The 11,364-nt window shown below is 55.1% G+C and overlaps 1 protein-coding gene and 1 long non-coding RNA gene across 2 annotated transcripts; one reads left to right on the top strand and one right to left on the bottom strand.

Annotated features, from left to right (window-relative positions):
• Positions 1-539: 539 nt before the first annotated feature.
• LOC309858663 (ral guanine nucleotide dissociation stimulator-like) lies at positions 540-5,012 on the top strand. Its single transcript, XM_082751370.1, has 8 exons — positions 540-1,319; positions 1,682-1,785; positions 2,295-2,364; positions 2,981-3,052; positions 3,507-3,581; positions 4,221-4,253; positions 4,635-4,756; positions 4,935-5,012. The coding sequence occupies exons 1-8, from the start codon at positions 1,266-1,268 to the stop codon at positions 4,969-4,971; spliced, it is 567 nt and encodes a 188-aa protein (XP_082607496.1). The 5' UTR covers positions 540-1,265; the 3' UTR covers positions 4,972-5,012.
• Positions 5,013-5,308: 296 nt separating this feature from the next.
• LOC309858664 lies at positions 5,309-10,413 on the bottom strand. Its single transcript, XR_014308297.1, has 2 exons — positions 10,295-10,413; positions 5,309-7,968 (listed from the first exon to the last, which is right to left on the bottom strand). It is a non-coding gene; the product is annotated as an uncharacterized lncRNA (long non-coding RNA).
• Between the last annotated feature and the right edge of the window lie 951 nt (positions 10,414-11,364).

Genomic DNA, 11,364 nt, shown 5'->3' on the forward strand with positions numbered 1-11,364 from the left:
GCCGGCCAAAGAGCCTCCCATGGAGCGAGAGGCAACCCTGGCTCTGCATCAGCCATCACCTTCAGGGTCCGAGCCAGCCTCCCCTCCACCGGCTGCTCCAGAACTGGAACAGGGGCTCCTAGGTTACGGATGGTCGCCGGGTCCTGAGGCACAGACGGCTGGGCCATCGGCTTGCCTGGGAGTTTGCACGCCAGCTGTCGCAGGTGCCACTGAGCCCACTCCAGCCGCAGAGGCATCCTGCCAACCCAAGAAGCGGCTCAAAGAGAAGGAGCCTGACCTCCTGGACTTCCCTCCCAAGCTGGTGGCAGAGCAGCTCACCTACATGGATGCGGTGAGCAGCTGGGCCCCCAGGGTAGGAGGGCAGGGCCGGCTTTTCTTCTGCTCTCCGCTGCCCTATACCGGCTTTTCCCTGATGTGGACTCCTAGGATATAGGGCCAGATCTCAGCTGCAGCCCTAACCGACCGGGGAAACCCATCAGGGTTTTTAGACCTGAGCTTTCACTGTCCAGCTGCGGACTGTGGAGACAGGCACTGAGAAGGACTGAGGCAGAGGTACCACGCAGATGCAATGACTCAGAAGCGAGAGCCCGTAAATGGGAAGGCTCTGGTCCCCCGCGGGGAGGAGGGCAGCTCCCTGTGTGCAATCCCGTCCATGGGTCGCCCACCCATCTGCCTGGGAGCCTGAGCACCATCAACCTGGCTTAGGCATCTGATGCGTCCTGAAGGACAGGCTAGACACGGAAAGCCATGCTTTCAGCCACCAGGTGACAATGGGCACCTGTAAGGAGACAGGGACCGCAGGGATGAGCATTTGGAGGAGGAGATGCCCCCTTGGGAGCACCACCTGGTGCGGCCCCCTGGACATGGAATGATCAGGGTGCACACGCCTTCCTCCCTTCCCTTGCCTCTCTTGGCTCCTGGGGCATCCCGCACTGGCTTCCCTCGGAGAAGAAGAGGGGCATGAAATGCAGGCTCTCTAAGCAGGCTCCGGCCACATTCGCAGCCTCCTGAGCTCCAGCTCTGACCTGGGACCCCTCCCGAGGACATGAGTCTTGCATGGGCGAACATGTGTGGGGCTCAACACACCTCCCCCTGTCCCCTAGGAGCTGTTCAAGAAGGTGGTGCCCCATCAGTGCCTGGGCTCCGTCTGGTCCCGGAGGAACAGGCCTGGCAACGAGCACCTGGCACCCACAGTCCGGGCCACCATCGCCCACTTCAATGCTGTGGCCAGCTGCATCGTCACCACGTGCCTTGGCGACCCAAGCATGACAGCCCGGGACAGGGCCGTGGTGGTGGGCCACTGGATCCGGGTGGCCAAGGTATGCTGTGGGAGGCCCAGCTCCCTGAGGCTCGCCTGAGCCTCGGGAACTGCTCTTCTGTCTCGCTCCCTTCTCAGGGCTGAAGGCCCTGCTCTAAGGCCTGTGGTCCCTAGGCTCTTCCTCCCGGGGGCATGGCCCAACGTTGGGACGCTCAGTTCCCACGTGACGCCTCCTTTGCAGTGAGGGAAAATCCTCCCTCTCGCCAGCAGTGTTCCTCTTTAGGGCTGACCTGTGCCCTTCTGCAGCTCCCTGGACATCAGCTTCACCCGTGGGGGAGCCCTAAACCGAGGGGGGCACTAAAGCTCTCGAGCATCTGGGGCTCCTGCTCTCCCACTGACAGCTCCTTCTCCTCCCTCCCCCAGGCCTGTCAGATCCTAGGGAACTACTCCTCCCTGCGTGCCATCCTGGCGGCTCTGCAGAGTGCCTCCATCCACCGCCTGCAGAGGACATGGGACAACGTTTCCAGGTGAGGAGGCTTCTCTGCAGGAGGGGCCAGGATGGAGGCGGGATCTCCCACAGGCCTGTCCTTTGCCCCCCTCAGTCAGCTTGGACCTCCTGGGAGGCAGCAAACCCTGACCAAAGGACCTGGGCCCGGGGCTGCTCCTCTCAGCCTTCCTGGGGAACAGGCCACCAGGCCTCCTGCTTGAGAAATCCAATGTCCTCCATGCCCCACCCTGGCCTCAGCTGAATTCCATATTTCCACGTGGTGACTTGGCAGCCACTGAAGTCTCTGCCCATGGTTCAGCCAGAACCCCACCCAAACCGAGCTGTTCAATTAAGCTGGGAAGGGACGCCCAGGGGGACGCCCAGGAGAACGCCCTCCCATGTCCTACGAAGACCCCAGTGCTCAGAGCAGCCCAGAGCAAACCCTCAGCCAGCCCCGTGGACATGCGGGGCTGCTCCAAGAAAAGGGACTCGCACTCTACCCTGCCACGTTAGGACTCCCCTGAGCCTAACTTCTTTCCCTCTCTTCAGGAAGAGCTTCCGAACATTCCAACAGCTCTGCACAGAAGGCAACCCCCAGGGCAGGGAACTACTCATCAAGGTAGCACGGGAGGTGCAGGGCTCCAAGGACAGGAGAGGGGTGGGAGGAGGCGTGATCCTGTGTGGATGAAGTAGGGAATGGCCTGAAGCATTCCTCGGGGAGCAGAAGCCTTTGGCAGGAATGTGCTGACAGCCTGGGCTGAAGATTCCCCCTGGGGCTGGGACAAGCGGGTGCTGCCCATCCAGACTCCCTAGGCTAGATTTCAGGTCTCTCTGTGTCCATCCATCGAGAAGGTCCACATGGGGGCCCACATGAACGCGGACAGCCCAGAGGACAGGCCCCTGCTCACAGATGGGGTGGGGATGGGTTGTGGGCCACAAAAATGATGATCCTAAGAGGATCCTGAGTGCTCAGGAGACCGCAGGAGGTAGGTGGAGTTCCCCCTTCTGCCCATGGGAAAACAGGCTCAGGGAGGCCAGGCTCCAAGCTCCAGGTCCCCCATGGACTGAATGGGGGAGCTGAGATTGTTCTAGAAGGACTCGTGGCATGCTTCAGGGGAATGGAGCGTCAGTATCAGCAGACGTAGGTCGGACGTCTAGGGTCTGCAGTCAAAGACGGTGGGCGCAAGGGGACTGAGGCTATTCTGCTCTCAAGGATCTTGTCCTTGGCCCTCTAGAAGCGGCCCTCGAACAAACTGGCCAGCCTGGTGAGGCAGCTGCAGAGAGCGCGGAAGGGGCTGCCCAAGAAGGTGAGTGTGCCTGAGGGACAGGGCCTCCAAGGCCAGGGGAGAGGGGCTCCTCCCTGAGGGCTAGAAGCGTCCAGATCAGGACAGGTGGGACCTGCCACTCCAGCTCCACCTCCTGCCTGCCGCCACAGTTGCTCAATGTCTTCTTTCCTGGGGACCAGGAGGAAGGAGTCTAGCAGGCTGGGTAGAGAATGGATTTGGGGCTGGGGAGGGGCCCGGGGCTCCATAGCCAGGGGGTTTTTTGAATTTCAAAAAGCAGGCCCTGGAGGCGATTAGGAGGAGTCTGATGTTCTGGGAGGGTGAGGGGAAAGCGAATCCAGGGGAAGCAACTAAGGGTCCTAGGCCCTTTTCCATGTGGGAAAGTGGGGTGGGCCAGGACGCTGAAGTCTTTTCGGGGAGGGCCCCTGTGGGCACCAGACAGCAGGGACTCATCCCAAACCTACCCCTCATGACACAGGGTGTCGTCCCATACCTTGGCACTTTCCTCTCCGACCTGGTGGTGCTTGATACAGCAATGGAGGACTACCTGGAGGTGGGTGAGCCTGAGGATTGTGGAGGAGGGACCAGAGTCCTGAGGACAGGGAGCAGAGAGTCCCCGGACTGAGCCCTGAGCTCTGAGTCCTTCGGAGACCTCCCTTCCCCACAGCCTCACAGCCGCCCCTAAGAACTGGCATCTCTTGCCCATCTCAGTGCTGAGGGAAGGGAGTCTGCGCCCATCTCAGTGCTGAGGGAAGGGAGTCTGCACCCAGACGGGTGGCCCAAGACTGGGGAAGCACCAGCGCATCCTGAAGGTGAAGCTGCATGCGCTCTGTGTGCATGGGCTGCAGCCTCTCCCTCAGACCTTGCCTGTCGGGGACAGTGAAGTCAGGACCCTGCACATCAGCCACACTTCAGGAGCCCAGCAGATCCTGCCTGCCTGAGGCGTCTGCCGCTCCCTTCAGTCACCACAGAGTGTTGTGCTGCAGGGTGCTGACCGGGAGCCCTTTCAGCATCCCCCAGTCTTCCTTCCTCTGGACCCCAGGGCTTGCCCTAACCCCAGTCTCATTGTGTGTGTGGCTTGGCGGCCCCCTCCGGGGTCCTGGCCTACGCGCAGCCTCAGAACGGGTGGGTGTAAGGTGCTAGGACTGACCGGGGGCCTCTTTCTGAAGGACAATGGTTGTCTACTTTCCAGGGCAATGAGATCAACCACCGCAAAAAGAATAAGGTGAGCATACGTAGCCCTGGCTGTAGGGAAGGGCAGGCAGACCCTATCAGAGACGCCCCTGGGAAGAACATTGCTTGGCTCCATCCACTCCCCTCCATCTCCCATTTCCTGGGACAGGTTGCTAAGAATGAAGTGCAAGACCCATCGAGTCAGTCAGTAGGGATCCAGAAGGGCATCAAGGAGAACTTCCCTTGATGGAGGAGAGGCTAATTCTACTAGCCTCTGAGAACAGTTTGGGACCAGACGAAGTTGCATGCAGGAGGGTGGTCATGTGTGCCAAGACCCAGGACCCGACCCCTGTCCCGCTGCTCGGCCCTCACCTGGCCCTGTAGCTTCCCCACCCAGGCTCAGGGTGCATCCTGTGCCTCTGTCCCGGCCCAGGAATACCGAGTCCTCACGGACATCATGCTGCTCCAGGCGGCGGCAGAGAATTACTGCCTAGAGCCCCAGCATCCATTCACGGCCTGGTTCTGGGCTGTGGAGCGGCTCAGCGAGGAGGACAGGTGAGGCCCACTCAGGAGCTGGGTCAGGCGACGTCGGGGTGGACTCTTTCTGCTGGCCCCGCCTGGGATCCTCCTTCTAGGGCTCCCTGGGCAGCCAGACACCAGCTGTGGGAAAACCCTGGGAGGGACTCCTGAATGCCAGCTGCTGCTCAACTCACAGGTGTCCCTCTGTCCTTAGCTACAACCTGTCATGCCAGCTGGAGCCGCGGTCCTAGCTGGCCAGCAGAACACAAGCACCAGGACCACTGGCTACAGCCACCATCAGACCTGAACCCGTGCACACTGGCTGAGCCAAGGATTGCCCCTCGGCCCCTGGGCTACTTGTGGTGCACGAGCCCCATCCGCTGCTCAACACCCCTTCCTCTCCCCTACAGAATTACTTGTTCTGGAAGGGGCAATATTGAATATAATTAAAGGGTTGTTATTTAACCACAACCACCACCACCACAACAACAAAAAGGAATGAGAACCCTTGGGATTAAAGTTTTCTTACCCAAATAATAATAGTAGTAGTAGTAGTAATAATAATAATAATAATAATAATAATAATAATAATAATAATAAAGGTTTTTATTTTCTCCTCTACCTGCCCACGTGTGCGTTTGGTTCTTTTATTTCCTACGGTAATGTACAACGTGTACAGACTCTCTTCTTCATTCCTGAACCCAGAAATCTTACAGAGTCAGCAGCTATTCAATGGGGCAGAAAGGAGAGGAGCCAGCCCTCCTCACTTCTGGTGGCACTACTCATTACTGGTGGCACCTCCCAATGCCGTTTCCTCAGAGGACAGGTTCATTTCTGTGTCAGGCATCTGGGCAAACAGCAGACACAGCCCTCAGGACCCCTGAGATGGAGACGTTGCAGGTCCTTCCCCAGGAAGGCAACAAACCCTGACCAGGCGAGTCCTGGAGAGTTCCTTCCCCTCCCCAGAACTATGTGCTGCCCAGGAGAGGGGCTGCTACTCTACCCTCTAAAGCAAGGAGGACGATGTCTTGCTTCCTTGGGGATATGCTACGTGTGCGTGTGTTTGTGCGGGTTTGGACCCAGTATTTGGGACTGACGGTTGTCGAGTTCAGTCTCCTGAATTGCATCAGCACGATGTAGGGAAAACACATGCAAAGAGATTCAACCCTGCCTGTGGAAGCTCCAAAATCTGAGGAAGATATTTTGTAAATGGAAGAAGGGCAGGCAGGACGTCCCGTCCTCAGTTTCCCTAGAGGCTCTCCAGGTTCACCCTTTACCAAGACTGGAATCCCCCTGGGATCCTTATCCAGGATCTCTGGATTCCTTTTCCCTGCTTCTTTTGGGTGAGGCTGGAGAAAAACGAAAGAAACTGGGAGGTGTCTCTGGCTCTATTCACGTCTATGCTGACCTAGGAGCTAGGATGTCCAGCCATCCTGCATTTCCTTACGCAGTTCTTGGCAAGGCCGTGGGGCCCTTCAGGCCCCTGACCCTCTTGGTCAGGTCCATGGTAGCCACTGCTCCCTGGCTGGGGCCTGATGGAGCAGAGATTGGTTCTCCCTTGCCAGGATAAAGGTTCAGATCCTTGACCAGAGAAACCCCACACTCTCCTGGCTGGCCAAGGGCACTGTCAGGTCCAGGTGGTTCTGAAGTCCCTGGTCTCCATCATCCACCAGGTGACACACCCATGTTCCACTCACTTGTCTGAAATGGGGAACTCGCCTGACGCGGTAGACCAACACACACATGGAATGTGAGCAGGGGAGAAGCGTCTATCATGCAAATGGATGCGAAACGAAGCAAGGGTAGGAATCCTTCTCTCCAGACACAACAGACTCTGAACCAAAGGGGGGAGGTACGAAGCCACAGAGAAGGACACTACTTCCTCGCAAGGGAGGCCATGTAATAGGAGAGAACATCTCGAAATATGTAGACACGCACCATGGGAGCACCCAAAGGCATCCAACAGTGCATAACAAACATAAAGTCACCTTTGACAGCCGTACCATGCAGTGGGGGACTCTAACACCCCACATCTGCTAATGGACACAGGATCCAAACTGACAATCAACAGGGAATCTATGGCTTTGAGGGATGCACCCGTTTCAACACGTAGATGCAGAACCTTCCACCCTGAAACCGCAGCATCCGCAGTGCTGGATTTCCAGTGCACATGGAACATTCTCCAGAGTAGATCACACGTTAGGGCACAACCCAAGTCTCAACAAACTCCAAAAGATGGATATCATCCCACGCATCTTTTCTCAGCACGATGCTACGGAACGCCAAATGAACCCTAAGAGCAACCCTGGAGAGACCACGAATCCATGGAAGTTCAATTACATGCTACCCAACCAGCACTGGGTCAACCCGGAATCCAAAGAGGATGTCCAAAATTACATGGAAGCAAAAGGACACGCCAAGGGTCCCCAACCTTGCAGATACAGCGCCAGGGAATCTAAGAAGACAGGATCCAGCACCACAAGAAAAATCCCCAATACCATCAGCTGACACATAAGGACCTAGCCAAAGCACAACACAGAGCTCCTGAGCAGTCGCTCAGCCTGGGCGAGTTGGAGCTCCTGCTGTTGGGTGCAGGCTTAGCTTCCATCTCGACTCTAAGTCCCAGCCTGGGGGGTGTTCTTTCCTTTCTCCCAGGACCATCCCCACCAGGGCCACTGGGGAATCAACCCTTCAGGGGGTTCTCGGCAGAGAGAAATGGCCCAAAGGGCCCAGGAAACAACCACCCCTTCCCCACTGGTGGATCAAGGTGGCCCATTAGCGCTCCCTCTGTGGAACATTCCACAGTGCTTTTGGGGGGACGACCCTCTCAGGCTCTGATGCCCAGGGTTTCTCGGCAAAGGGCAGATTCCGACTGAGTACCCCTGGGAGGGACCTGACACTCTGCACTTCCAGCATGCTCGCAGCTAATGCCCCGGCCACCTGTCCCCGGAGCACACGGAGAGACAACTTGCCAGCGGACCAGTGGACAAAACGTCCTCTCTTTCACCACCAGGAAGAGATCGATGCGCAACCGTCTGGCAGCCACAAAGAGGTGTTTGATTGTCAGGAAGATCAACAGCCAGGCAGGGCTTGGTCCACCCCCACAGGCCTCTCCTCCTCTTCTCCTCCAGAGTATAGGGAGGCAGGATGGCAGGAAAGACAGTTTGTTCAGTGGAAGCGAAATCCTGAGCTTGAGTCCCTTTCTCCCTAGTAGCCTGGGCACTCCTACGCTGCTTCCACTGTGGCCTCTGTGCAAGGCCATTCGAAACACCAGTGCTGGCTTGCGAAGTTCCGGGATACTGGGCAGAAAGCGATGGAACACAAGAGAGTCCCAGGGAAGTGACAACGGGTTTGGTCATGAAAGCTTGAAGCTGTCAAAGACCATCTCTTGCCCTATGTTCCCTTGGTCAGAAACCTTTCAGCAACCGCTCAGAGGAGAGACAGGCAGGTACAGAGCAGGGATGGGGAACCCTGGGAGCCACTGTGGACCGAACCGTGGGTGTTTTGTTAACATGGGCTTTGATTCATGTGTGACTTTTCAGAAACAGAAAAGAATAAAGGGAATCAGGAAACAGAGGCAATCAAAAACACCGGCTCAAATATAGGGAACATACTGTTGGGAACCAGGTGGGCGGATGGGTGGAAGAGGGGGTGGGGATTAAGAAGACACTTACTGTGCTGAGCACCGAGTCACATACAGAATTCCTGAATCCCTACTCTTCAACTGAAACGACGAAAATACTGTACGTCCATTAGACTGTATTTTCAAAATTGTCTTTGAAAGGTGGGTATTAGGAGACCAAAATGAGATTACGCTCTGAGAGTTTCCCAATCAGGTCTCCTCAGGCTGTACGTGAATGCACCTTAAAGATCAGTGAAAGAGCCCAAAGACAAAAGTGACATCTGTTGATATGGAAAGGCCAGTGCCCACCTCTGTGATCACAGAAAACACACACCTTCCTAGGATATTGGCTGTCGTAAAAGCATTTCACCGACGTCCCCTTGGAGCTACGCTCCTCTGGTATTTCCATTCTCCTTGGTTGTGTGTCCTCATGGAGTAGTTGAAGGGAATATTGCTACCCCGTGTTTGGTGGACTAAACCAAAGCTGGCTATTTCTAGCCCCTGGAAGACTGAGCTAAAGGGCCTTCTGGAAAACATTGCACAACTGGATCTCTCATCGTCTTCCAGAGAAGGAAAGGGAGGCCCCAAAGGGCACCAGTGGAACAGGAACACAGAGGAGGTTCTCCTGACACCAGCATCAGGATCCCAACTCCCTGAGCAAGAATGAAGAACCCCCGTCCCCCCACACACAATGGACACATATCACTGGAATGGGTCAGTTCCCAGGAAAAGCGAAATGCGGCCAAACATGGAAAGGTACACAATAACCTCACTGAAAGAAAGCCCACTGGGATCCCCTGCCCTGGGTCTTAAGTTCCACCTATGCATGAAGCCATTTGATAATCACAGGGGAAGGGAGGGAAAACTGAATGGGAAGCCACCAGAGAGGGAGAAAAACGATGCGAGGCTCTTCTCTAAGAAACAAGCAGAGGAGCCTAACAAATAGCAGGGAGCACATGGGGAGTTAGAGAGGAGAAGGGAGTTAGGGAAAACTGGAAGGGGAGGTGAACCTTGAGAGACTATAGACTCTGGAAAACAATCTGAGGGTTTTGAAGGGGCGGGGGCGTGGGAGGTCGGGGTACCAGGTGGTGGGTATTATAGAGGGCACGGATTGCACGGAGCACTGGGGGTGGTGCAAAAATAATGAATACTGTTATCCTGAAAATAAAGAAAAATTAAATTAAAAAAAAAAGCAAAGAAACAAGCAGAGGGTTGCTGGAGGGGAGGTGGGTGCGGGTATGGGACAATTCGGGCAGGAGCATAAAGGAGGGCATGCGATGGGATGAGCACTGGGGGTGAAACGCAACTGATGAACAGCTGGGCACTACCTCGGAAGCTGATGAGGAACTGTACGGTGGCTTACTGACTTTCCACAACAACAACAAAATACAATCCAAGGTTCTGTGTTTCCTTGATTTTCAATGTGGAAAATACGGGATGATTTCTTTTCTTCCCTCAAGCAAGGAAATGACATAGCCTATTCACGAAAAGGCAATGCTCAGGACATTCTACCCCTTTCAGCCCTAAAGAAGTTTTTCAAACAGGCTTTCACCAGTTGCAGTCCTCATGCCCTTCTAGTCATTTCGGAGCACTCTTGACAGGGGGCAAACCCTTTTTTTCTTCAAGGTGACTCACCCCAAGCAGGTAATATCCCTATGTGCCACAGGAGTGACTACAGGTGCGCCCCCCCCCCCAACCTTTCCAAGGGCCTCACTACAAGTTTTCCAGAAAGGTGGCATGAATAGTACTGGCTGGAAGGTGGATGCTGCATGACATCCATCCCTTTGTTCACTTGAGGGATGACTAGGGGCAAAGTCTCCATCTCAGTCGTGGACGTGCCAGAGCTCTCCAGCTCCCCTTCAGACACGGCCCTGCCCTCTCTCCCATAGAAGAACCTGCAGAACTACGTGACCATGAACTGGGAACACACAACAAGGGTACAAAGGTCTTACCTGAATTCAGCTCAGCATGGCAATGACAGACTGGTCCCTCTTGGAGGTTGTTCCCAGTGTCCTTGAGGCATTCGAACCCCTTCTTGGCGGCTGACTCCAGACAGTGGCTCACCTGTCACAGTGGCTCATGATAGAGGGATGAGAAGTTCCTCGGAGACAGGTGTCACCACACCACTATCATCACCCTTTGTCGTGGAATAAATCTATGTCCCTCGTCGGATTAAGAAACCCTTCAAACAGGACTGGAGCAGGTGGCAATAAAAGGCTCCCTTTGAAGAAGGGCTGAGCTTGGGGACATGTCCAGTCCTATGTCTCACTGCTGCCATCACCACACACAGTGGTGCCCCAAATGGGCAGGGTACCATTTCCAGTACACGGCTCCTGCTCGCCCAAGGTACCTATTCCTATCATCGCGCCATCGCATCTGGTCAGGACCCCAGCATTAGGCCTGTGCGTCTCCAGTTCCTGCTGCTGCCTGCCTCCACCAGCGATCCTGTTTCCTCTCTGAATTCCGAGCGCCGCAGCATCCATCTTCCTCACCTTCACAAAACAGGATTGTGCAATGATTTCATGGATACGACCTGCAAGGCACAGGATGGAAAAGAAAAGGAAACTCACACCCTGGACATTCAGGATACTTAAAATCTTTGTGACTTGAATGACGTTATCAACCAAGGGAAAGCACAGTCCAGAAGTCGGGAAAGCATGTTTGCAAACCATGGATCTGGCAGGTTCTCAATATCCACAATATCTAGAGATCCCAGGAACTCAACAACATCAACAACAAGAGAAAAACAAGTCAAATGTGATGTGTGAATGTACACATGGGCAAGAGACATAACCTCAAAGCTATACGCAAGGAAGGAAATTGCAAGCAATGAGATACCTTTATGAATCCATGAGGTTGGCTCCCCATGGAAAAAGAAAAACAAAACAAAACACAACAAAGCAAAACAAAACAAAACAAAACACTCGGGAGAAAGGAAAAGACCAAGCCATGGCAAAGATAAAGAGAATTAGGAACCTTGCTGATTGGGTGTGGTAGGAATGTTTAAGGGCATGCTTGTGAA

Source organism: Mustela nivalis (assembly GCF_964662115.1).
Source record: "Mustela nivalis genome assembly, contig: HAP1_SCAFFOLD_3124, whole genome shotgun sequence".
In the NCBI taxonomy this organism is placed as follows: Eukaryota; Metazoa; Chordata; class Mammalia; order Carnivora; family Mustelidae; genus Mustela; species Mustela nivalis.

Excerpts from the sequence above, each read along its gene's own strand:
- LOC309858663 (XM_082751370.1), top strand. The coding sequence starts at position 1,266 with ATGACAGCCCGGGACAGGGCCGTGGTGGTGGGCCACTGGATCCGGGTG. Across the intron at positions 3,053-3,506 it reads GGAAGGGGCTGCCCAAGAAG|GGTGTCGTCCCATACCTTGG; the intron begins GTGAGTGTGCCT and ends CTCATGACACAG. Across the intron at positions 4,757-4,934 it reads CGGCTCAGCGAGGAGGACAG|CTACAACCTGTCATGCCAGC; the intron begins GTGAGGCCCACT and ends CTCTGTCCTTAG.